This window comes from Molothrus ater, chromosome 5 (genome assembly GCF_012460135.2).
Source record: "Molothrus ater isolate BHLD 08-10-18 breed brown headed cowbird chromosome 5, BPBGC_Mater_1.1, whole genome shotgun sequence".
NCBI lineage: Eukaryota > Metazoa > Chordata > Aves > Passeriformes > Icteridae > Molothrus > Molothrus ater.
The window spans coordinates 12,501,126-12,525,230 of record NC_050482.2 but is presented as its reverse complement, the minus strand read 5'-3'; the positions used below and the strand labels follow the sequence as shown (position 1 = coordinate 12,525,230).

Genomic DNA, 24,105 nt, shown 5'->3' with positions numbered 1-24,105 from the left:
TTTCTCAAGCAACTGCATTTGCAATTGCAATAGTAGCAATTGCATTTTCCTAATTTTAGTTTAATTATGGTAATGATGATAGGGGTATTGACACTGAGGAGTAAATTGTGAGGTTTTTCACCTTGCATTCAGAAAAGCTGATGATAGGAGCTGTTGTGTCCTTCACTTGCAGTAGTGAGTGCGAGGTAAGGGGGCCTAGTTCCGAGGCACCCTAATTTCCTAAGTGATAGGAAGATGTTAAGCTTGGTAGTAGCCAAGGTGGATGATGTGTTTAAAGCTTTTCAAAAATTTTTATATTTTCTTCAAGTCTTTGTTTAAAGACTTCTTTGGTCTTTTAATTAATTGCAAAGAGCTTTTAAGTTGCAGTCTCATAAGCAGGCCTTACAGCTTGTGATTCCATTAAATGAATGGAGTTCAGTGACCCCTTCAGAGATGATCTAGCATGCAGAGAGCCTGAAAGAGCCTTTTGCTGGATGCATGATTTATTCTGCAGATAACAAGGTTTAGGCTGTTTAAAATAAGCTTAAATTTCACTTGTCACGAACATGCTGATAGTGGAACTAAAGTTGTGCAATGTTTTTGTTTTTAAAGCACAGTGTCAGTCTGACAGAAATGATTGCAGTTCATGCTAGGACTCTGCTGATTCAGTTAGTCATTTAACTGGTACTCTGCTCTAGCAGTTCATAGTTGACATTGTTTTCATAACAGTGCAAAGCTCAGCTCAGCCACTCCCCTCTTCATTAGACAATGCCTGTCCAAATCTTTGGTTTTGGTCCCTGTACTTGCTGTAAGGTGTAATGCAGTTGCATGATGCATCTTTTCTGCTTTTCTTGCTGTTTCTGTGTATAATTTCTCTCTCCCTTTTTTCTTTTCTTCAGTGATCCATTTGTAAGATTGCCTCAGTGTGCAGGCAGTTGCAAAATGAGATTGATGCCTTTTGACTTGCAGATGGGGATTCCCTGTATGAGCAGGAAAGCTGAATATGGCACTGTAGCTCTTGTTTTTAGTATTAGTCTATTTTTTTTTAACTCTCCCTCCTTTGCCCCCCCCCTTCCCACCCCCCTTGTTTCTCCTGCTATCTTTGAAGGATAGATAAGATTAGATGTCAGATGAACATTTAGCAGTGATTCTTCTGGTAACAGTTACCTTGTATCATGTGACCCTTCTGGGATTTTAGCTTTCAAGAAGTTACACTTTTCAGTCTTAATAATTTTGGTCTGCATCCGAGGGATGCTCATTTCATAGTCTCTGTTACCAAAGTAGGTTGAAGAAAGTTTTGGATCTTCTTTTTCCCTTCTTTAGAACTGGGGCCATGCATCTTGCTTCTAAGGTTGTCTTTTATTTTTTCTTCTGCTAAACATTTCCTCCTTCTGTTAACTACTAATTCCCTTTTTTTCTTTTTCCTTGGACTGTGTGGCTTGACTCACTTCCCCCTCCTTTCTGTTGAATTTTTTAAATACAGCAGTCATCTTCATGCTTATGAGGCCTCTTGACCTCTCTCATCTGAATTCTTTAATATATTTCTATTTAGATACCCTACTGTAAGCAGCAATGTCTAGAAAGTGTTTAGGGTTTTAAGTATGGTATTCAGGAGGAAGAGGCACTTCTCAAATTTCTGTTGCTGTCTGAGATTTACATGCAGGTTTCAGAGCTGGTAGTGACATTAATATGCAATGTTGGGATAAATTTGGAGCAGTGCATCTTTTTCTTGAGGGACCCTGCCACCTTTTTGATAAGATAACTTGATGCTTGCCAGGCAGAACAAAATCTTTCTAAGCTGGAGAGCCATGCCCTTCCTGTAACCCAGAATCCAGCTTTGTGTGTAATTTACACAGCAAAAACTTACTCTGGTTTTAGAATACCAAACAATTTTCCATAGTTGACACAGGATCAGGAAGCTGAATCATTTGATCTGAAACCTCTAGAAGAGACCTTGTTTGCAGCTCTCACATTCTCTGTTACTGATTTCAACTCCCCAGTGCTGGAGCTTAAACTCAGTTCTGTGTGTAGAAGGTCTCCTTAGAAGTGAGAAGCTTAAAGGAACTGGGAACTGTAAAGGTCATATTTCAGTTTTTTGGAAGTGTTTTAATTCTGAAAGGGATCTGTCCTCCTTTTCATTCATTGAAGAGCTTGAGGAAATATTCTTGCCTGATAATGGGATTTCTTTAGTCATATCTTGGATTTTAAACTTAAATTACTGAAAGGAGCGTCAGCCATATGTTCCTGGTTGCTGGGATGTGAAACCTGTCCCTTTTTTGATGGTTTGTATTTTATCTTGAACATACTGTGTGTGTTTTTCCATGTTCATTAAGCTGGGAAACCTGCTCTGCAGTGTATATTGTAGGATTTAATAAGTGCAGGTGTCAAGCTGTTAACATGGTGATGTTAAATGTACTTCATGTACCTGCATAACCAGTTAAACATGGCTTCTTGAGGTTTTATTTTTATGGATGTTTGTTCAAAGTGAAGAGAGTGCTGATGGAAGGGATGGTAGCTGATGTTCTTGTATGCCTCTCCTTATTTCCCCTTCCTTTCAGTTACACTGCTGGTGGTGTTATCCATATTGATGGTGTCCCTTAGCAGTAGTCTGTAAATATTTTGCCTCATGTGCAGTGACAGCCCTTAAATCAAACAGAGGAGAGAGAGGCAGAATACTTTGAACATAATCTATGACTGACTACTAATGTGAGTTACCATCTGGAAAATGATGCAGAGCAGCTGCAGCTTTTGGCATCTGCCAGGGCTGTACAGCTCTCCTCTTTTAGTGCTGAAATGGACTTGCTTGTTTGAGCTCCTGCATGGACTTCAAGGTGCAAATTTCCCAAGTGACAGCCACCACTTTGCACATAAGATCCACTCAAGAGCACTTCCCACTTAGTACTCACCCTCTGTGCTCTTTTTATCTTTTTGTCTGTAGAAAGCTTGCAGTAGAGGCAAAGATAGGATTAGATTTCTGAAATCAGGTGTGATCTGTGAATTTATGTTCCTGTATTTGCTGCTTAGGAAATCGTGGCAATCATTATGAGAAGAATGACTACTATGAGTATCTCTTGAGTTGGGAAACTAAGAACTTTTACTGTACCCTTTAGTTGTAAATGGCTATTTATTGTATAAATACAATGTATATCCATTTATTTTATTTAAGTACTTAACCTAACATCCAGAAAAAGTAGCTTTGGAATTTGAGGAGGAAGTATGCATATAATTCTTAATTAGTTCAGTTCATTGGGTAGAATTGTTGTAAAGTGAAGATATTTTTCAAATGCCCTTTAGAAAGGTGAGATGGCACACACCATAACTGTCTTCCTGTCTATTTTTAGCACTTCTTTTATTTTAATGTACTGCTGTTGCAGCATTTCTTTTGGGTGTGGATGTACAGATTTTGTGACATGCAAAGCAAAGAATATAGACTTTATGGTGACACTCCTTACTGTAAATTTTAATGAGATATGTAGAAATCTCTTAATTCCTTAGGTGTTGTATTTTTTATAAACAGAGATACTTATTCCTACTAAGCCCTGTATTTTAAAAAGTATACACTGGTTTATTTAGTAGAGTTGGATTGGGTTTGCATGGCAAGGTACCAGGGGAGATACAGGAGTGGCCAGTGATGGTGGTAGCATCTCTGGGATTATGTATTTTAAGAGGGGGAAAAATTTACTACCCAGGACCAATTGCAGCTGGAGAGAGGTCAGTGCAGAAGGAAGGGCAGGAGATGCTCCAGGTGCCAGAGCAGATTCCTCTGCAGCCCCTGGGGCAGCTCCTGGTGAGGCAGCTTTGCCCCTGCAGCCCAGAGAGGTCCCTGGGAGAGCAGAGATCCACCTGAGACCCTTGGGAGACTCCAGCCTGCAGCAGGTGGGTGTCCAAGGGAGGCTGTGACCCCATGGAAGCCTTTGCTGGAGCAGGCTCCTGGCGGGACCTGTGAGCCCTTTGCTGGAGCAGGCTCCTGGCAGGACCTGTGTCCCCTTTGCTGGAGCAGGCTCCCGGCAGGACCTGTGAGCCCTTTGCTGGAGCAGGCTCCTGGCAGGACCTGTGAGCCCTTTGCTGGAGCAGGCTCCTGGCAGGACCTGTGAGCCCTTTGCTGGAGCAGGCTCCTGGCAGGACCTGTGTCCCCTTTGCTGGAGCAGGCTCCTGGCAGGACCTGTGAGCCCTTTGCTGGAGCAGGCTCCTGGCAGGACCTGTGTCCCCTTTGCTGGAGCAGGCTCCTGGCAGGACCTGTGTCCCCTTTGCTGGAGCAGGCTCCTGGCAGGACCTGTGTCCCCTTTGCTGGAGCAGGCTCCTGGCAGGACCTGTGTCCCCTTTGCTGGAGCAGGCTCCTGGCAGGACCTGTGTCCCCTTTGCTGGAGCAGGCTCCTGGCAGGACCTGTGTCCCCTTTGCTGGAGCAGGTTGCCAGGTCTGCTGGCAGGACCTGTGAGCCCATGGGGGCACCGCGCTGGAGCAGGCCGTGCCCGAGGGACTGTGCCACATGCAAAAGCTCCACACTGCAGCAGTTTGTGAAGAGCTGAGCCCGTTGGCAGGACTCACACTGGAGAAATAGGTGGGACAAGTGTAATGAAAAGATAGATGTCTTTCTTTTTTGCCCTGGGACACAAATTACTTCAGATGATTGGCTTTTAGGTTTAGTGTCTTTGGAGGTATGTGAAGGCCTTCCCTCCTGTGTGTTTGGGCTTTGTTATTTCTGTGGAGGTTCATTTCATCCACAGCAGCTCAAAAAGCTTTTTTTGTTTTTCTTTTTTATTTGTTAGGAGTAGTCTTGGTGGAAGCTAACTGCAGAATATTCTGTGGACATGGAAAGCTTATTATAAACATCTTCCTACCTTTTACTACTTTGTGATCTTGTTGCCCTGGAAGTGAAATGGAGACCAGTAGTAGCTTCTACTGGTAAATTTCAAAAAAGCTGTACGAGAGCATTCCGTGTTTTCATAACTCCAACAGAAAAAGATTTTCTTGTTTTCCCTTACCAGTGTCACTCACTGCTTGTTTATTCTGTGATATGTAGGTTGTAAATTGTGTAATATTGGGGGTATTCATTTTAAAGCAGGAATTTTATGAAGAATGTTCATGTTTCTGGATGTCCCTGAGGAGAACAATCTGCAGACTTTTGTTTGAGAGTTGTGTTTGAATTCTGCAAGCCAGACTAGAAAATACTTACTAATACTCAGAAACTTAAGACAGTTCAACTGAGAATTAAGTTCAAGTGTTAATCCATGGAATAAATAACTTTTAATTTTTTTTAATGTACAAAGTTGTTTTTTTTTTTAATTTCATATTTATGCTTTTTTTTTTAAGATGAACTACTGGCTATTGTTAAGCTATTCTGTGAGCTTTGAAGGAGGAAATCAGAAAAATCTGTACATTCAAATTGAGCTTCTCAACTGTTTTTTACTTGCATCAGGCTCTACGCTGCTTTGGTTACAATACTGTGATTTCTAGAAGGGAAAGTTTGGTCCAAATTTCCCTCAGCTGCATTTACATTGTATTTGCAATCACTTATGGTAGGATTTACTTGTGGCTGTTGCTGGGGGATATTACAGAACACATTCATTGTTTCTTTTGTTGGGAAAGTTTCACCATTGACTCTAATTGCTTTGTAGATGTGAAAATAAACTAGAGGCTCTTTAAAAGGTTCTCTGTCTTTATGTGTTGCTTCTGACAAAACTGGGAGATTCATTGGCCTCATTTTCATGAGCTGGCAGTAAAGGGTTCTTTTCAGTCTTTTGTCCTTTTTCAGCAAGACTCAACATCTGTATATGCTCTTCAATCTTGCTTTGATTTGTAAGTGATAGCAGAAGTCAAGTGTGCCTCTTAACCATACAAAAATGTTGAGATAAAATCTAGGTCTTCCCATGATAATTGTAGTTCTGGCTGAGTTGATCATTCAGCCAAGGTTATAAATCAAGCCTGGTGTTACTGCCTGCTAGCTGAGTGTCTGCTTTTGGAGTGTTACATTAACTCCTGTTGTACAATTTACCCAACTTCATACTCAAGTTGCAGGGGATTTACAAATCAGAGATTCTTTTTTGGGGAGAAACAGGTTGGAGAGGAAGATTTATGTCAGTTTAACCTATTCCTAGAAAGGTTTGTGTTGCTTAGGAAAGCTTGTTTGGTTTCCATGGTCTGCTATACACATAAATCTGCTTTGTCATCCATCCCTTCCCACAGAGGTGCTAGGAGGAGGCTGTTCTTGGACATGGCTGTTTCAATCACTTAGAACTAAAACATCCTCTAAGTGCAGCTACCTTATTATATTTGTGCCAGTATAGTTTCTGTTCTCTCCCTGCTGCTTGTGATCTGTGGAGAGGCAAGAGGCATATCTCAATTGCCATCTATTTTGGGTTTTTATTTGACTAATTTCTTATGACTCTCCCTAAAATACATCCTTTGCTTCACTCTTAGAACTGTGAGGGTTTAAGTTCTGTACCCTCGTTAGAATACTGCTCAGAGGAAAGATATGAATGCTGTGGAATCACTGTTAGAGCATTCATTTAGGTGGATTACTGTCAGCTCTTTGCACCTTTATCAACATGCTTCCTGAGTAGTTTGGTTAGGGGTCACTCTACATTGCCTTCTAGAATTGAGGGCTTTCTTTGGCTTAGTTCTGAAATATTTCTCATTTGGTAGTAGTGGACATACTCGTTACTTCTATTTTATGTGAATGCTTAAGGAAGAGTAATTGCATTTCTTTGCTTCCACTTGGGGTTTATAATGCAAGTACCATGAATAAAATATCAGGGCTGTCTCTCAGCTGTATTACTGAAGCATAACATTATGTAGAAGCTTGAAATCAGATTTCCTCTTTCCCTGTGGAGGTTAAAAAGCCCAGTGAACTCTTTGAGCAGGTACTGGCTTCAGGCCAGGCAGTAAGGCGTGAAGTGCTGGCTGCCCTGCATATAAGCCTAGTAAAATCTGACTTCTTTAATGCTTGGCCTCGTAAGTGAATCTCAACTTGGCTTGCAAAGATGACTGCTTGAAACTGAATTCCTCTAGGTCTAGTATTTTACATACAGAAAGCATGCCTAAAGGCTCTGCTTTTCTGTGTCAGGGGTTTGGAGTGACTTGACAAGAAAGTAAATGAAAAATGAGACTGCTCAGTTAAGATGTTCTGATTGTAGGTAAGCAGGGGAAGCACCAGTGAATTAAATTTGCTGTGTGAATACAGCATGTCTCATATTTTTATTAATTATATCTGACTGCTATTGATGCATTAACCTGTGAATATAATATAAAAGACTTTTCATTTGACAGATTAAACCATCTTTCCCAGGTATTTGCAAAAGCATTTAAGTTCAGAGTATGTATAGATAGTTAGGAGGTTTTCAGTTTAGATGTGCACCCAAGAAAATGCTAACTGTATTCTTTTTTCCTCAATTCTTATGCATGCAATTCCATTTTCAACAAATGAGCTGACTGCAGATGCAAAATAAGAGCGGAAGGTATAGGAGTAAGCAAAAATTACTGTACAGTTAGCTTGCTGGGTTGTTGCATACAGCCACAACATAACAAACAAAACTTTTCTGAGGTAAAGAAGCTTATGTTGGATTATGCAACAGATAAATATTAGCTTTTCATATTGTAAGTACTGGGATTTCCTTGTAACTCCTCCTCTATATCCTCTTAATAGAGCTTGCGTAAGAGTAATAGGAAACATGTATGTTACAATTACTTTTCTGTTCTTGCTTAATTGTGAAATATTTGCATTTCAGGTCAAATCAAAGACAAAGTTAAAGAAAGGGAGAAGAAGCAAAAAGAAAAGAAGAAGCACAAACTAATGAATGAAATCAAGAAAGAAAATGGAGAGATCAAATTATTGCAGAAAGGTAAGTTCAAGCTATGTAGTGATTTTTCATTCTAGTGCTACAGGTATTTGTGATTGGATGCTGTGTTTTAATACTATGTTTTTCATTTCACTTATGCCATTTTTCCTGTTTAGTTGGTACAAAAGTTGTGAATTAAAACCTGATATAGATGTTAATTTTTTTTTTGTCAACTGTGCTAGGTACTGGAAATTAAAGATAAAACTATCATCACAGTGTTGTATATACAATAGTAGTAATAGGAAAGACCAGTACTTCAAGGAGCAATATTAGTGATTCTTCAATAACTGCTGACAAGATGTAGGTTATCATTTTATATCTTGTGGAAAGGTGAATGCATGTTATATTTTATGTCTAACATTAATTGTACAAGACTGAGTAATTAAGGGGCTATAATTCAGGAGCTTTGTCAAATACTGGGCAATTCTATGCAACATGCAGTCTTAATTTTGGCTAATTTCTTCAACTTTGTTTTCTGTAATGAAAGGTAGTTAAGGTTACAATGTACATCCATTGAATCTTAGAACTGTACAGTAGTTGAGGTTGGAAGGGATCTAGTCCAGCTGCTCCAAGTATGATCAACTAGAGCAGGTTGCCCAGGATTATCAGACTTCTTATCTCCAAGGGTGGAGGTAACAGTCTCACTGGACAACTACATTCAGATTATATATACAGATTTTTTTTTTTATAATGATGATGATAAGAGACTGGAACAGGTTGCCCAGGGAGGTGACAGATATTCCATCCCTGGCAGTGTTCAAGGTCAGGTCAAGAATTGGGCTCTGAGCAACCAGATCTGATTGTGAAGATGTTCCTTCTTGTTGCAGCAGGTTATAGACTAGATGGCCTTGAAAGGTCCATTCCAGCACGAGCTAAGTGTCTGTTGTATGGTCTGAAGAAAGGCAGAGACTGCTGGGAGTGATAGTCTGGAGAAGAGGAGGCTCAAGGGGGATCTTACCAGTGTGTGGAAAAACCTGATGAAAGGGAATAAAGAAAGTCATCAACCTGTGCTTCACGGGTTTATTTCTTCCAGGTGCAGGGTTTTACCCACCCCTCTGTTAACTTCATGAGTCCCCCAAGTTTCTACATTCTCAAGGTCCCTCTCACTGCCAGTGCAACTCTGTGGTGCATCAACTCCTTCTCCCAGTTATGGATCAGCTGCAGCTTGCTGAGGGTGTGCTCTGTCCCATGATGCATTAATGGAGAGGCTGAACAATACCAACACAAGATATTAAGGTCTGGATTACTCCAGCAGTGACTGTTTCCAGTTGGAATTTGTGCTGCTGCTCACAACCCTTTGAGCACAGCAGTTGAGCCAGTACTTGAACCATCTTACTCTTCACTTAGTTCTTGCTGCATCAGATTTTCTGTGAGGGTGTTGCTTATTTGAGTAGACTAAATGCTTTTTTAATCTGTTCTTTTTCAGTCTCTGCTTTTGAAGTTAGGAACAAATTCCTGATATGTTTTTCTGTTACTTTGTATACTGTAGGATTTAATTTACAAACCAGAAATTGAAACTCTCAAATTAAATATTGACCTTCAGGAGAGGTCAGAGGCACAGAGCCCTTTAATTTACTACATCATGTATTATACTCTACACACAAGTAACTGTATTAACAACAATGACAGCTTAAAACCTGTGTTGATCAGATCTCAAAGTACTGCTTTGAATTTGAGGATTGTGTAAGCTGGTGACTTCCTGTGCAGAGGGCAGGTGTGACTTGTCTTTGCTGAGCATGTGGAAGGAAGTTGGTGGTTGAGATACAGGACAACACATAACTGCCATAACCGTGGGTTCTTCAGGCTTAGTTTGAGTAGCAGCCTTTTTTTACACTGGGTCCTGTTTCTGTTGCCATTCAGCAGATGAGGTGCAATCTGCAAAGACAGCAAGCTGTCTTGCACCAATCAATAGATGATAACCTAATGGGGCTGTTGAGCCTAAAATAGTGCTTTATTTTCAGTTTAATGTTCAAGTGCATATGCTCAGGGACTGTGTTAAGACTTCTTTTGAGAAGCAGGATAGCTTATTTTCACAGCAAACAGTGCTACAAGTGCATTAGATGCTTTACCCCTATTTTATTTGACTTTTTATCACTCAAGCATATTTTATATTTTCTTTAAGGTGTTGGCTGTTAAGTGTTTTGTAGAGGATGTGTTTGGTTTGCCAGTATCCTGCAAAATTGACTCCTCTTTCAGGGAAAGAAGGGAGTGAGTCAGGAGAGCAGGCAGCTATTTAGAGCAGACAGATCATCTCCACAGGGTTTGTATCCTGTTCAGAACAGCAGCTTGGTGTTTTCTGTGGGCCTCCAAATCTGACTGAATGTGCTTGTATGTGCTGTGAGGTTTGTATGACATTTCCTGAGCTGTCCTGCTGATCTAACTTTACATCCTGGGCAAGAGAGCAGAGGCAGAAGTGCTTTATGATGCAGCTTCTTGTATATACCAGTGGTCAGTGTCTCTGTGACCTTTTCAATTACTAACTCTTTATTTAAGAGTGTCTTCTTCCTGTGTAACAAAAGTTAAACTTCAAGCCCTGTTGTTTTGAGCTCAGGATTTACTGTGTGGGCCTTGAAACGAGTCTGCTTTCCATTTCTTCAGGCTTTTGCTTTTGTGGTTGTTTTTTCTATTTTTAGTGTGTGTGTGTGTTTAGAGACCAAGAGTACAGTGCCTAAAGACAGCTTATTTCGTTCTTCTAGGTATTATATCTATATCTTGTTGTAAAATACTGCTCTGACCATCTGTTTGTGACTGCCTTTGGCTGGGGGGGTGGAGGTAACAGCCTACGTGACTTCAGACAGCTCCACTGGCTGTGCAAGGTCAGAGGTGATGAGTTCTAGAAGAGGTCAGTACTGAGGGACTGATGCCTTTTGAGGGAGAGCTGGTGCATAAGCCTAATTTTGGTGCTCTAAGCTGAATGTGGCAGAGTTTATTTATACTTGGAGGCTCTGGGTTGCGAGCTGTTCATCTGCCTAAACTTGGGTTGGCGTTTTGTTGAAAGCAGTGATAAAACTTGCCCATGTTGGAGGAGGGTGATTCTTAAAAAGGGTTTCTCTACTAAAGGAAATGAGGCTCTTTCAGAGAGCCTGATGGCTTTTTTTATAAACCTAGAATGAAAAGGTTTTTTTTGTCATCCTTTTGCACTTAAAAGATGTATTCTCTGTAGATAAGGCTGTAGAATTGCCTCAGTGTCTCTGTCTGCTGTGTGGAAGGAAGAGCTCAGTTTTCAGACAAAAGCTGCTTGGCACATGCATATTGTTAAAAATTCAGAAACTCTAAGTGATTTAAATTTACTTTTAAGAAGAATCTGCATTGTAAATAGTTACTGTCTAGATATGGAGCATTTAATGCAAAATATTTGCACCAGTGTGATGTGACAAAGTTACTGGAGGTTCTGCAAAAAGGAGGATGATTAATAGGCTTATTTGTAAACAGTCCCATTTCTGTTTTTCATTTTAGAAAAAAATCAGTCTTGTTTTCCTGATTATTTATATCTGAGCACAGAAACTGCTAAAATTGCAGTAGGAGAAATTCTTAGTATGTGTTTCTGCAAGATTAAATGCCTTGCTTTATTGAATGCCAAAATTCAGGAAAGAACTGAAAATGAACATTTTATTTGCTGGTATGAACATACGTAAATCCAAATTGTTTTCTAAAGACTTATTTTAAAATTATTCTTCTGGAAGAAATGACATTTAATTGTACATTTTTATGACCCTTTAAAATTTTTTTATAGATGGGTTTTTTACACGAGTAATTATAAAATCAGTATATTGAACATGAGACATGAGTCTTCATGTATCTTTAGGGGAAATGTTCCAGTATTTGTATGCAGTGCACTTTAGTTGAGGGAATGAGTAAGACTGAGGTAAGAGTGCAGGGCACACAGTCCACCACACTGATTTGTCTTATACTGAGTTTGCTTCACAGTCCTTATGCACCAACTTACCAACTTTTACCAATAAAATATATGACTAGAGGGTAAAACACAGATGCCAAATGAGATGGAGCAAGTGGCAACTGGAGGGAGAGCTGTGCTGGAAAGCTTTCTGCTGGAGCTGGGGATCTGGAGCTTGAAGCAAAGACTTCTGGTACATCAAAATGAAAATGTTAAATTTTGGTGGCTAGGCTCTCCTAAAGTAAGGAAGTGAAAACCGATCTAAATTACTGGCTGCTGTTAGAAATGTTTGTGCCTTCCTGCTACTTAGCTGTCAGCTAGAAAACTGTGGGAAATAAAGAGTTAAGTGTTACTAATTTTTGGCTTTTGTTTTGACATGTCTTAAGTCCCCCTCTAATAATTCTGGCTGTGACCTTGAAGTTGAGAAACACCTGCTCTGGTTGAAACAACTGAATAAAGTATTTGACTTCATGGTCTCTGCTTATTTAAAATTTCAGATCAAATGATCAAGCACAACAAATGGACAAAACACAACATAAAATAAATTTCAGGTAATGTCTGACTTCTTGCAAAAACTTACATTTGGAAGGTGTCTGTAATTAGACAGATAAACCAGATATTAGGCTGTCTAGCATCAGTTTTAATTACAAGTATGTGTCATCTTTTAATAACAGAGCATTGGCTTATTTGCAGAAAATTTGAACAGTTTTGAATGTCAATCCTTAGTGTAGTAAGTCCCATGTCACTAACAGTGACAGGTTTATTATGGCACCATAAAAAATAAGGTGTGCTGAGTTAACTTGAAAGATCTACCAGTCCTATAGATGTGTGCATGTGAGAATTATTTTTCTATTTATGGTACGTAAGGTTTGGTGCCTAGAAGATGGCTAAAAGTTACTTAGCATTAGTTCTGATACTGCTGAGTGTGTGCATGAATGAACAGAATGAACATAACATTCTTCTGATTTCTTAATTGATACAGTGCAAATTTTGTAGCTCTATCCTTATGCAGATACTGCTAAGCCAAATAAGAGTAGAAGCTGTTCTTTGCTTTTTTTATAGTCCAGTAAAGTGTGAACTCAGTCTACTTTTTAACAACAGGTCAGAGGGGAAAGTTCCTGTAAATGTGAATGCTGAGAGTTTTTCACCCCCTGTCCCTGTTATTTCTCATTCTTGGGGTCCTAGGGCAGTGAGTTACATTCAATGAAATGTTTTCAATATGACTGAAAATTGTTAACTTCTGTCTTGTGTTTCCAAACCATGTGGTGGAAAAAGCTTTGTGTTTATAGGTTCAGTGCCTGTTGTGTCTAAATGGATCTCAGGACACATAGAGACAAACATGCCATACATCTCAAAATGTGTGAAATGCGATTCCAAGAGTCGTATGTATATGTACCTATGTACACACCTGTAGTGTGTGTGCTGGTGAAGACTCTCTGAAACACCTGTCTTGAAAGTTTTGGGTTGCCAGTGTGTGCCTCAGCAGTAAGAGGTGAATCCAGTTAGCTTGCATCAAGTACTGCACTGCTGTTCCCAAATCTGACTTAAAACAAAGTAGGTTGGATATCTCACCCTTGTGTTGGGATCTTTATTTAAACTTTTGGATTGCTTATTTATGTTTTCATTAAGTTCTTCCTGCCTGGAGCAGCTTGATTACTGCCCTAGAGAAATGTGGAAAGCTGCTTTTCTTTTTTGGTGTCCATTAGTGAAGTGTCAAAGCAGTGTTACTGGTTTTGGAAGAAGCAGCTCATTTTACTTTAAAGTACTTTGATATATGCAGCAGAGAAGTGACTGAATGAGTGTGTTTCTGCTCCTCTCTACAGCTAATACAGAAGACGAAAACGAAGAAATTATTTATTGAACATTGCTGATAGCAATTCCAGTATTCCAGCAAGCTAACTCTTTTTGCTCTTAACTATTTGCAGCTTCTGAGCAGCTTTAAACATCTACTTCAGAGTGGATCTTTGAAATTCATCAGAGCAGAAGCCTTAGGCTAGAAATGTGCTTCCTTCTCTATCTGTCACATTCTATTCAAGCTTTACTGAGAAGTACTATTTAGTTCTAGAAATCAGTTTTTCATTTTGTGTTTGTATTCCTCAGGAGAACTGTCTGTACACTAAAATAGTTGAACATAAGTATTCTAAAACTGGGTATATGCAGGTGTCAAAGCAGTGTGGAGACCAAGCACCACCCACACTCATTGTAAGAGGATGGATGGAGGAAATTGTAGTATGACCTGTATTACAGATAAATGAACTAAAATGCTACCTTTAAAAGGTAAATTTTATAACTTCTTTGTTAAATTTAAAAGTTCCAAGTGTTCAGGTTACAAAAATTTCTATTAAGGTTTCCTAGGAAACTGATCCTTCTCATAAATGTGCTGTTGGGTGAGGTGGTGGGACTTTTTTAACCTGTAAAAATTCAGCTTTGTTCAGTGCTGGGGTGGATGGAGAAGGTGTAGCTGAGCAGACAGGGTGGTTTGCTGCCCTGAGGAGGAGAACCCTGCTGGTACCCCCTGTGTCCTTCTCTCAGTGGCCTGAGTGCTTTAGTTGCTGTCTGACGGGAGCCAGTTCACTGATGCAGCAGCAGAGCGAACAGATCAGCGTTCTGCTGAGCCATCGAGTTGCTGTGCAGCTGATGAGCAGCAGTCAGTAGCAGCAGTGCTGCAGGACCCTGTGCCAGGAGCAGTGGCAGAGCAGAGTGGGGGGTTGGATCCTCTGGCAGTGAGCTTACACATTGCTCAGCTGTGTCATATCCATTTGAAAGCTGAATAATTAAGGGTGCCACATTTTTTCAGTCTTCCAATATACAATTTGATTTTAATTTTTTTTTTTTTTGCAATGTGGGGTGTATGAAGTATTTATACAAGTAATTTTCTGTATGTATGTCATTTGCTGCTTGTGGGGAAGTGGAGTTTTTGACAGAACTTGTGTATGCAGTAGCAAAAGCTCGTGTGAATTTTAAAAAGGCTCAAAACAACTAAGCAGTTTTTGAAGTTGTGTTACCTAATTCCTGCTTGAAGTGGTTTTAGAGATCTAAGTTTTACTCTTGATGGTATGCAATTTCTTTCAAAGTGTTTAATTCTAGTAATGTTTTGAAAAAAGCCCATTTGGAATCCTCTTTATCTTCTGATTTCTGTGTTTTAAGGCTTTTTTCTGCTTCAGTGGGATCAGTAGTTCAGACATCGAAGACTGGATTGATGTTTTGTCTCCCAAGGATAGACACTTACCATTTTTCTCTCTTTTAGTTGCAAGTAGCAGTTCAGGGGGCTCTGCTGCCTTCCATCATAGATCTTCGGTTGGTTTTTTTTGTTACACAGCCTTTTGTTCTTTCAGTGATTGTTGCTCTCTTGCTTTCCAAGTGTTTCAGAATTAAAACTGATCTCAGTTCCATCCTCCTTAAATAGAGAGATCCAAAAAGTTCCGTGGAAGAGTTGCACACAGAAATAGGGGGCAATGGGCAAATATTCATTTTGTTCCAAATTGTGTCCATCATTTTTGCAACTTGGTGTAATTTGAGAAAGTGTGCAATGATAAATTGTAAAAATTGATATATATGTAAATGGCATAACCCTTTTATCTTGTGTTCAGAAGTAAAACCAGTCTGTATTAAAATCAATGTATTAAAGCTGAGAGGAAAATTTTTCTATATGTCCAAAAAGGAATAATTTTAACCCTCTGGTTAAAAACTTATCTCTTCGGAAGGTTTCATAGAGATGGTGTGGAAACAGAGGGAATGATAAATGTTCTTCATTAAAAAATGTCTTAGTGTAATTCCTTCTAAGGTTTTAAGTGCTTCCATAGATGTATACCAAGCTAAATAAGAAATACTTTTACAACTGGGTTTGAAGACAAACCCTTTTTGGCTATGCTCACAAGAACTTTGCATAATTTGAGACTGATTTACATTCCATCTATGTTGTTTCTGCTGCTTTCAAGACCATGGCTGTGCTCTTCTGAGTGCTGCTCACTGATGATTAGAAAAAATCAATTATTTCAGTTGGAAGGGGCCTACAGTGACCATCCAGTTCAACTGCCCGACCACCTCAGGGCTGACCAAGAGTTTAACCTGTTGTTAAGGGCATTGTCCAAACGCCTCTTAAACACTGCCTGCCTCAGGGCATTGACCACCTCTCTAAGGAAGCCTGATTTATTGTTTAATAGTGGCACTGTTTGTTTTTTTAAAATTTTATTGCATAGCTGCATCCTTGAAATACATTAAGTGAGGGATTAAAGAAACTGCCACCAGATACTACAGGAGCAGTTGAATGAAATTGTTAGTAAAACTCCTCAGAAGACCAAAAGGAATGGTACAGGTTGAAAGGGGAAATCAGATAATCTTCCTTCTTGTACTTTAGGAATGGAAGTCAGTAGTTTTTGTTGTTTTGCACAGATACAAATTCATACCCATCTATTATATAAGTACTTTACGTTTCAGCTAGTAATGATATAATATAATTTAATAGCTGGATGCTCAGCAAGAACATAGAGATGCTGATTTTCGTTTGTCTTAGGATTTTCTTTGGTGATAACAAGCGTGCTCAAGTGGGAGAGAGCAATTTGGCTCTTACTGCAGCAAATAGCTTCTTGCTTTGAAGTTTGTTGCCATTTATATTTCTCTGATTGAACCCCAGTAAATACAAATTTCCATCCTTTTCTGCCATACATAATGTCCCAGATATGAGTGACTAGTTTCAACAAAAAACTGATCTCCATTTAAAAGCAAGTGAAGTGGGTTGGCAGGTAACTCCTGCTTCCTCCTGCATCACCTTAATGCAGCATTTGCTGCTATAATTCCATAGTTTGTATACTCAAACTAATATAATATCTGCAGAATGATTGACTTCTTTGTGATATCCATCAGCATAGCAAAAAAATTTCATATTTAGAGTGAAACAATTTTAAAATGCTACATCAAAGCATTATTAAGAGTTTGCAATACCCATATACCCCCGATGCTTTTTTGCAGTTGTGTATTCCTGCAGTCAGGAGGAGGGGAAAAAATGTCTGAGTCTGTATTTTGAGATTTGTATTGAGATTTCAAAGCCTGCAATATGTAACTTCCCACTGTCATAAACCATTTCTTTATTTCCCACTGCCTGGAGCTGGTGCCATAATGACACCAATACGATACCCAGAATGTAGCAGTAGGTGATTTTTGATCGGTATGACATTACACACAAGGACCCTGGCACCCTGAATGAACCTTTTCAGGATTCCTCTAAGGTTGAGGTACTTAGTTGCTGAACACCTGTTGCTGCTCTTCCTGGTCTTTTCATGCCCACTGGACTTAAAGACTCTGACAGAAGGAGGGTATTAACAAAGAAGTGGTGAATATTGCATCTACCAGATGAAGCAGTCCTGTTGCTGAGGTTTGGTGCTGGGTTTACATTAAATTTAGCCTAAGAAAGGACAGACTTCCATGAAGATACTGGCAGTTGAACTTTTGGCAGTTGAACTTAGCTAAAAGTGAAATTGTGTTCAGAGAGTCTGCAGTGTTAAATCTGATTCTGAGTGAAGGGAGTCTTTGTAGTTATTAACTGTGTAGATTAGGTTAAGAAATCCTAGAATCCATTTCCTTGTTTGGACTAAATAAGAAATGAGGTGACCTCAGGGCACTTCTCATTCTCCTCTCTGTGACAAAACAGAATCCAGGGAGATAACTAAATCTGCCTCCACTTCAAGAATCCCAGAAGTATTTAGCTGCGATCACAAACATCAGGAGACTCAGACCTGAGTGTCTCAATTGCTTGTTCTCCTTTCCAGTATCTGCATCTTCCATGTCCAACCTCTTAATCATCAGCAGGAATCTGTGATTCCATACACCAACAGTTGTGGTCTCAGTTGCTTTTTTTCTTAAAGGACTCTTGTTCAGTTACTTGGATGCAGGATGGCAAGCTGAAAACAATCTACTGCAACATTGTAGTAGAATCTGGCTAACTTAACTCTTGCAGATTTCATATTACTTAGTCTTGCAGTGAAATACACAATTTTTAAACTTAAAAGCTTCTGTGTTTGAACATGCCTGGTTTTGAATTGCTGGTGTGAATATAATTTTGTGCTGAAACATACCCACTAACTTTGTTTTACGATGTGCTAAATCATTTTGACCGCTTGATCTTAGGGCAGTGTAGTGCTAGAAGTTTTTTGGCTACCACTTCTATTACTTGCAAAAAAACCCCTCAGTTTTTAAAACAAGTGAGAACATTTACCTTGGGAATCACTTGAATGTGCTATCCCCAAATGACTAATTTCTGCCTTTAGGACATTTTGGACATTTAGGATAGTTTGTTTTCATGTCAGCTTGTATATTAAGAGAACTTGAAGCTAGTTTCTTTTTTGTAAGCATTTTCTTTAATGTGTCTTTTAATTTTATTTATGTTATAATATGTATGGGATGAGTTTTTAGAAGAAGAACCCTCATGTTCTTCAACAAAGTTTACCTAGTTGTGAAAGAGTGGCCATGTGAAGAAGCCCATCAGACAAGGTCAGTTCTGGCCGTGGCATCTCGTGGGCAGTTTGCTGCTGCTGTTGATATCCATGGATGGTTTGTAGGCCCCTTGTCTGGCAGTGTTGGACAGCTGTCCTGTGATGTCTCTGGACTTCATGGGACAGCAACTGCTGTGACCAGCTAAAGAGCAATGATGGACTGCAACTCATCATGAAAGCAGCCTTGGGAAACTTGGGTTATTGTGATGTCTTTCCCTTTTTGTCTCAGCTTATTTATCAATTGCACATTGCAGGTGTCTCTTACCCTGCTCACTTTTGGTAACATACACATTGTGACCCTTGCTTTTGGTCTCTGGTCTTTGTGTGCCATGGTGAGGGTTTTGGTGACTTTGAATCTCAATCTTTAAATATATATTTTGTATAAAAATTTCCTTAAGAGATCTTTTTTTAAACTCTCAACAGGTGGGAAGGAGAAACCGAAAACCAATGCAGAAGAGCTGCAGATTAAAAAAGTTAAGAAGAAAAAGAAAAAGAAACATAAAGAGAATGAGAAGAGGAAGCGTCCAAAAATGTACAGCAAATCTATTCAGACCATCTGCTCAGGATTGGTTTCTGACATTGAGGATCAGGAAGCCAAAGGCATCATAGATGATCATCTTAAGGATTTCAATGGGAAAAATATGGATCCCAAGAAGGACTGTGAGTCCAAGATACCAGAGAACAGTGAGTTTCCATTTGTCTCGTTAAAGGAGCCACGGGTTCAAAATAAACTCAAAAGGTTGGACACATTGGAGTTCAAACAGCTGATTCATATTGAGCACCAGCCTAACGGAGGTGCATCAGTTATCCATGCCTACAGTAATGAACTCTCCCACTTGTCTCCTGTGGAGATGGAGAGATTTGCAGAAGAGTTTGTGGGTCTGGTTTTTAGTGAAAATGAAAACTGTGCAGCTTACTATGTAATGGGTATTGTTCATGGGGCAGCTACTTATTTACCTGACTTTTTAGACTACTTTTCGTTTAATTTTCCCAATTCACCAGTGAAAATGGAGATTTTGGGAAAGAAAGATATAGAGACAACGACTATGTCAAATTTTCATGCTCAGGTAAGAGGTTATGCATTTTACTTTCTAAAGTCATATAATGGTTTCAAACAACTGTGAACGGGTTTATTTTTAGAGTAGTTGCTATTAGCTCTGCTATGTGGATGACACAGAAGACTAGAAACAAGGGATTTCTTTAATAAGTCAGTTCTGCATTATTGAAGATGAGAAGAGACATAAAATTGTTAACTGAGACATCAGATTGGATTTTTGGTGGGAGGGCAAGTGTTTGCATGCTTGTATGTGTAGGTTTCTTTGGATTTGTTTCTGTAGCTGAAGTAGTTAACCATGAGTTTAGGAGGGTTATAATGGTTTAGCTGTGGCTTTCTGGTTTCTGAACAGTAGTATGTCTGTATTGTCATAAAACTGAAATGCTTTAATACAGTGTTATACATAAAAACCTGCATAGAGCAAAGTTATATTAGCTGCATTTGCTAATATGCTAGTTTGGGTTTTTTAAATCCATCCTCAAAGAAGAACTTGGGGTTATTGTGGCTGTGGATTTGGTCCTTATCCCTTTGCATTTCTCCTCACTTGGCTGGATTCTCTGGAAAGCTCTTCATTTAAATGGTAGAATGACTGGCAGCTTTTGAATATTCTTTTATTTCAAATTTTTTGGAAAGAAATGACTGTATACTCTCTTGACAACAGCTGCTGATTAAGCATCACCTCTGCTGTTTATTAACTTGCTGTAGAAAATACTTTTCTGTTGCAGAGAAATCATTTATAACACTGGTTTTCAGGAAAAAAAATCTGTCCAATTTTCACCTTGGTGATGAGGATATTGCAAAAAGCCCCTACAGTAATTATGAAACAATTTATGCAGAAACTCAGTCCTGTTATTTATAATCAACTTTATCTCACAATTACCCTTTTAACTCTCATGTTTGTGAACTTAGATGTTGTGTGGATCAGCTTTAAACTATTTAATCTTCACTTTTGAGACGATTACAGTTCAAGTGTAAGTTACACTGTCATCTCTTTCATGAAAACCGTGCCTATTTTTTCCCTTTGGCTGCATAGACATTTGCATAGAACACCTGCATGTGTTGACAAATTTCAGGTGTGTTATGCACAAGGATATGCAGAACTAAAATGTTGCTGCAAGAGAACATTTGCAGTGCTGGCTGAGAAAATACCTACTGCCATGGAATATGAATATTGTGTGGACTACAGTCACTGTTTTTCTTGAGTATGTAAACTGAAACACTAATAATAAAAATCACAGAACACATAATGGGCAGCTCTCCAGAGCTGCCCTTTGGCCATTTTAGATAAGAAAAGCTGGATTTGTCCTTGTAAGTATGTTCCTTAAATCCAGCTGTTTCTCTTGGGTTGCATTAACACAGGCATAGCTTTGTGCTAGTGCCTGCCCTAAAGAAATAGTTAATAAAAGCCCAAATTTTATTGTTGTGAATTATCATAGAATTATTTTACTAGAAGGATAGATTAAATTGTTATTACAATGGTGACATCAACATCTGTAGTTAAACCAGTCCTGTGTTCTTTGGGGTTGAAATCCTAATTCCCCATTTTTGTGTAAGTGAAGGAGGAACAGAGAGAGGCTGTGGTAGATGAAAGAAGCTGAACTGTGTTATTACAGCATTCAGCTGCTCAGCTCCATGGTCTAAGCTGTATTTTACTTGGCTGGAGGTTTAGTTCTGGTATCTTCTTTTCCTTTGTGTTCCCTCATTTTTTTCCTTAGTCTTCATGGCATTTTATCACTTCTCACTTTGGTTGCTTGACAGCAAAGGCTTGGCTCCTCATAGTTTTGCTAACTAAGGGGTAGAGGGTGTAAAATAACGTGTACAGGCAAACATCAGACTTTGTCTTCTGTGCAGCATTCTTGTTTCCTGGAATATTTAAGTCAGTATCTTGGTTGCCTAGTTATTGATTCTAATTTTCCTTATGGTTTTCTTATTTCTCTTTTACTTTGGCTGTTTATTTTGGTTTTTTTATGTGGTCTGCTACAGTTAAAGTGTTTTGTTAGCTTTGTATTCTCCTTTTTGACATGTTACATTTTTGTGCAGACTGAGAACATTATCCTCTAAGTTCTTTGTGAATCTTTTAAAGGAATTCTAATATCTTGTTGCAGTATATTTTGATGAAACTTTAAATATATTTGGTTTTCTGTTCCTACATTTCCCCAGCTTTGTGCTGTGGTGTTCCTTGTCCTGGGCAGCTGTTGTACAGCCTTAGTTGAGGAAGGATTTGTTTTCTGAGGTCTAAGTAGGAAGTTGATTTTATCAAATCTGCTTTGAGTGTGTGTCTTGGACGTCATCAGCTTTAAGAAACTTGAGTATTCCTTTGGTAATTTTAACTAAAACATTGAAATGAAGCTCACTTTGGTACAAGAGGTTCTTTGGTGGTTTCTCAGATTACATGTAGCACATGTAATCAATCTAACAAATGTAAGTATTTAAAAAGATCAAGAAAAGTGTTATAAAAAGGAGAATGAAGGTTGAGCCAAGCCTGAAATGGAAAGTGTTATAGAGTCTTTTATCAATTTTTGTTTTTCAAGTTGATCCTTTTGTTACTACTCAATTTTCCACCTCCTGTTTTGTGACAGATATGGGTTTGTGATTTTTTGATTTTAAGTAATGCATATTTCTAAGTCATCAAATTCTGTGACAAGAGTCTGCACAGTAAATTCTGTTGCTGAGGTCAAATTGGGGTCCTCCTAAGTTTACCTGGAAAGTCTGCATCACTCAAGTAATTTACTTAGTTTTCACAATTGCAGAGTTGAAAACTAACTCCTTTCAGCTTGCTTCCCAATACACCTATGTCAGATAGGAGTAATGTAATTTTACTTGTTAGAAGATAAGGGACACAGATTTGTGAGAATATTTGCAGCAGAGAGGAATTTGGAACTGGCTCTTTCTAATGAGAGTTAGCTTTTAAATTTTGCAGGGAGAGGAAATGGGGAGTTTTTCATCGTCCAGCTTGGGCCTATGCCTGAGTACTCCTTAAAATTTTTTTGCATTAGTGTAACAGCTCTTTCTGAACTCACTGACTCACTGCAAGGCTTAGTCAGACAGTTCTGTAACTGGGCAAAATGAAATTAGTCTGGATATCCCTGTAGCCACGAAGTCAGTCCTTCAGGTGGTGAAAAATTGTCTTGTAGCTCCATCTTGCCTGGGCTCTGTATTTGTGTAGATGGCAACAGCTGCATCAGTTACCCGATAGCCATGGATCTCATCAGGTTCTTAGGAGGATTTTCAAGAACGTAAATAATCAGCTTTTGCCAGCTACTTGCAGCTTACATCACTTCACTTAAGCTATTTAGTGCTGTTGAGACAAATGTTAATATTTTGAACTTTTAATTTTTTTCCTTGTGCTGGGCAAGTATAAGTTTTTATTGCTATGCTGAAACCCCAGAGCTCACAGCTGATGTTTAACAATGCTGAGCGCATTGATTTTACTGTCTTGCATCGGAGGCAACTTCTTAGTACAGATGAAGTAAAATGCTGCACAGTACCAGACAATTCCTCTGCTGCCAAACAAGATGGATTGTTTTAAAGCTGTATTTGACAAGTCCTTGTCTGATGTGTTTGTGGGAGATCTCAAGGTGATTCCACTCTTTACAAAGAAATCCTTTGTAAAGTCATTTTTTCCTTGTTTGACCTCTAGTCCTTTTATTCTGATCTTTAGTGGAGAAGGCAAACAATTTATCCTTTTCATTCAGCTTTCTCTATATTTGAAGATTGCTTAATAGCTTCTTTTCCCCCCCTCTAGATCAAGTAATTTGAGTTATTTTAGTCTGTGATTGCATGTTTTATACCCTTATTACTCTTAGTGATCTCTCCTTATGTTCAATTCAGTCATCCATATTTTTTTCTTAATATATGATACTAAAAATCGACAGTGTCTGCCTGGTGTATTGATGACTACGAGAAGATTGCTGCAAGTGTCTTGCAAATTATTGCTCTTGTGTCTATTTTTTCCTTTTTAAGAGCAGTTTGTGATCTGCTGTAGCAGCAGCTTCTAATTGAGTCGCTCCCCATTTCAGGTTCACACAGTTCATTAAATACGTGTGTGAGTGTAGTTCTTGCTTTTGTTTAAACTGAATTACATCCTTTGCACTCAGACCCCCTCTCCACTTTCAAGCTTTGTTAATTTTGATCCTTTCCTGTGACTAGCAGTGTTGCAATGCCTGTGGGTTTTGTGAGGATACACTGCCTTCAAAGGAAGGATCCTTGCTGCCTGCCTCAAAATGAGATAGGTTATGTGAGCACTGACTAAGCTGCCCACAGTTTGCTCTTATTAGACCATGTTTCTATAGCAGTTTGTAGAATATAGTGGAAATGTCGAATGTTAAGATGTCTACTGGTCCTCTGAACAAGCCTATCCAGTCACAGTAACAAAGGTTAGTTTGACTTGATTGTTTTCAATTTTTTTTACATGACCGTGTTTATTAATTCTTACTATCTTATTTTCTAGGTAGATGATATTTGTGTCAATTATCCAGCTAAGTGTTTTTTTTCTGTGAATTGGAATTAGGCTAAATAGTCTCTAGCTCCTCTGTCTTCTGTTGACACCTATTTCTTTAAGATGGTGTGCTACTGTCTTCCAGATGTGAAGAACTTGTTTTGTTGTTTTGAATTAGAATCATGGAGTGGTTTGCTTTGGGAGGGACCCCAGGGACCATCTAGTTCCAATCAGCTGCCATGAGCAGGGACAGGACACCTTCCACTAGACCAGGTTGCTCAGAGCTCCATCCAGCCTGGCCTTGAACACTTCTAAGCATGGGCCATCCATCAGCACCCTCACAGCAGAGAAATTCTTTGTAACAGCTAAACTTGCCCTCTTCCAGTTTGAAGCCATTCCACCTGCTCTGTCAGTA

General features: G+C 39.1%; 1 protein-coding gene across 1 annotated transcript in view; it reads left to right on the top strand.

Moving 5' to 3' along the window:
* Window positions 1-24,105, top strand: part of RSBN1L (round spermatid basic protein 1 like) — a 47,168-nt gene that overhangs the window by 3,733 nt on the left and 19,330 nt on the right. Inside the window, exons 2-3 of the mRNA XM_036400314.2 lie at window positions 7,705-7,818; window positions 18,622-19,265. Of these exons, the coding sequence (XP_036256207.1) occupies window positions 7,705-7,818; window positions 18,622-19,265 (758 nt within the window). The remainder of the gene's footprint in view (window positions 1-7,704; window positions 7,819-18,621; window positions 19,266-24,105) is intronic.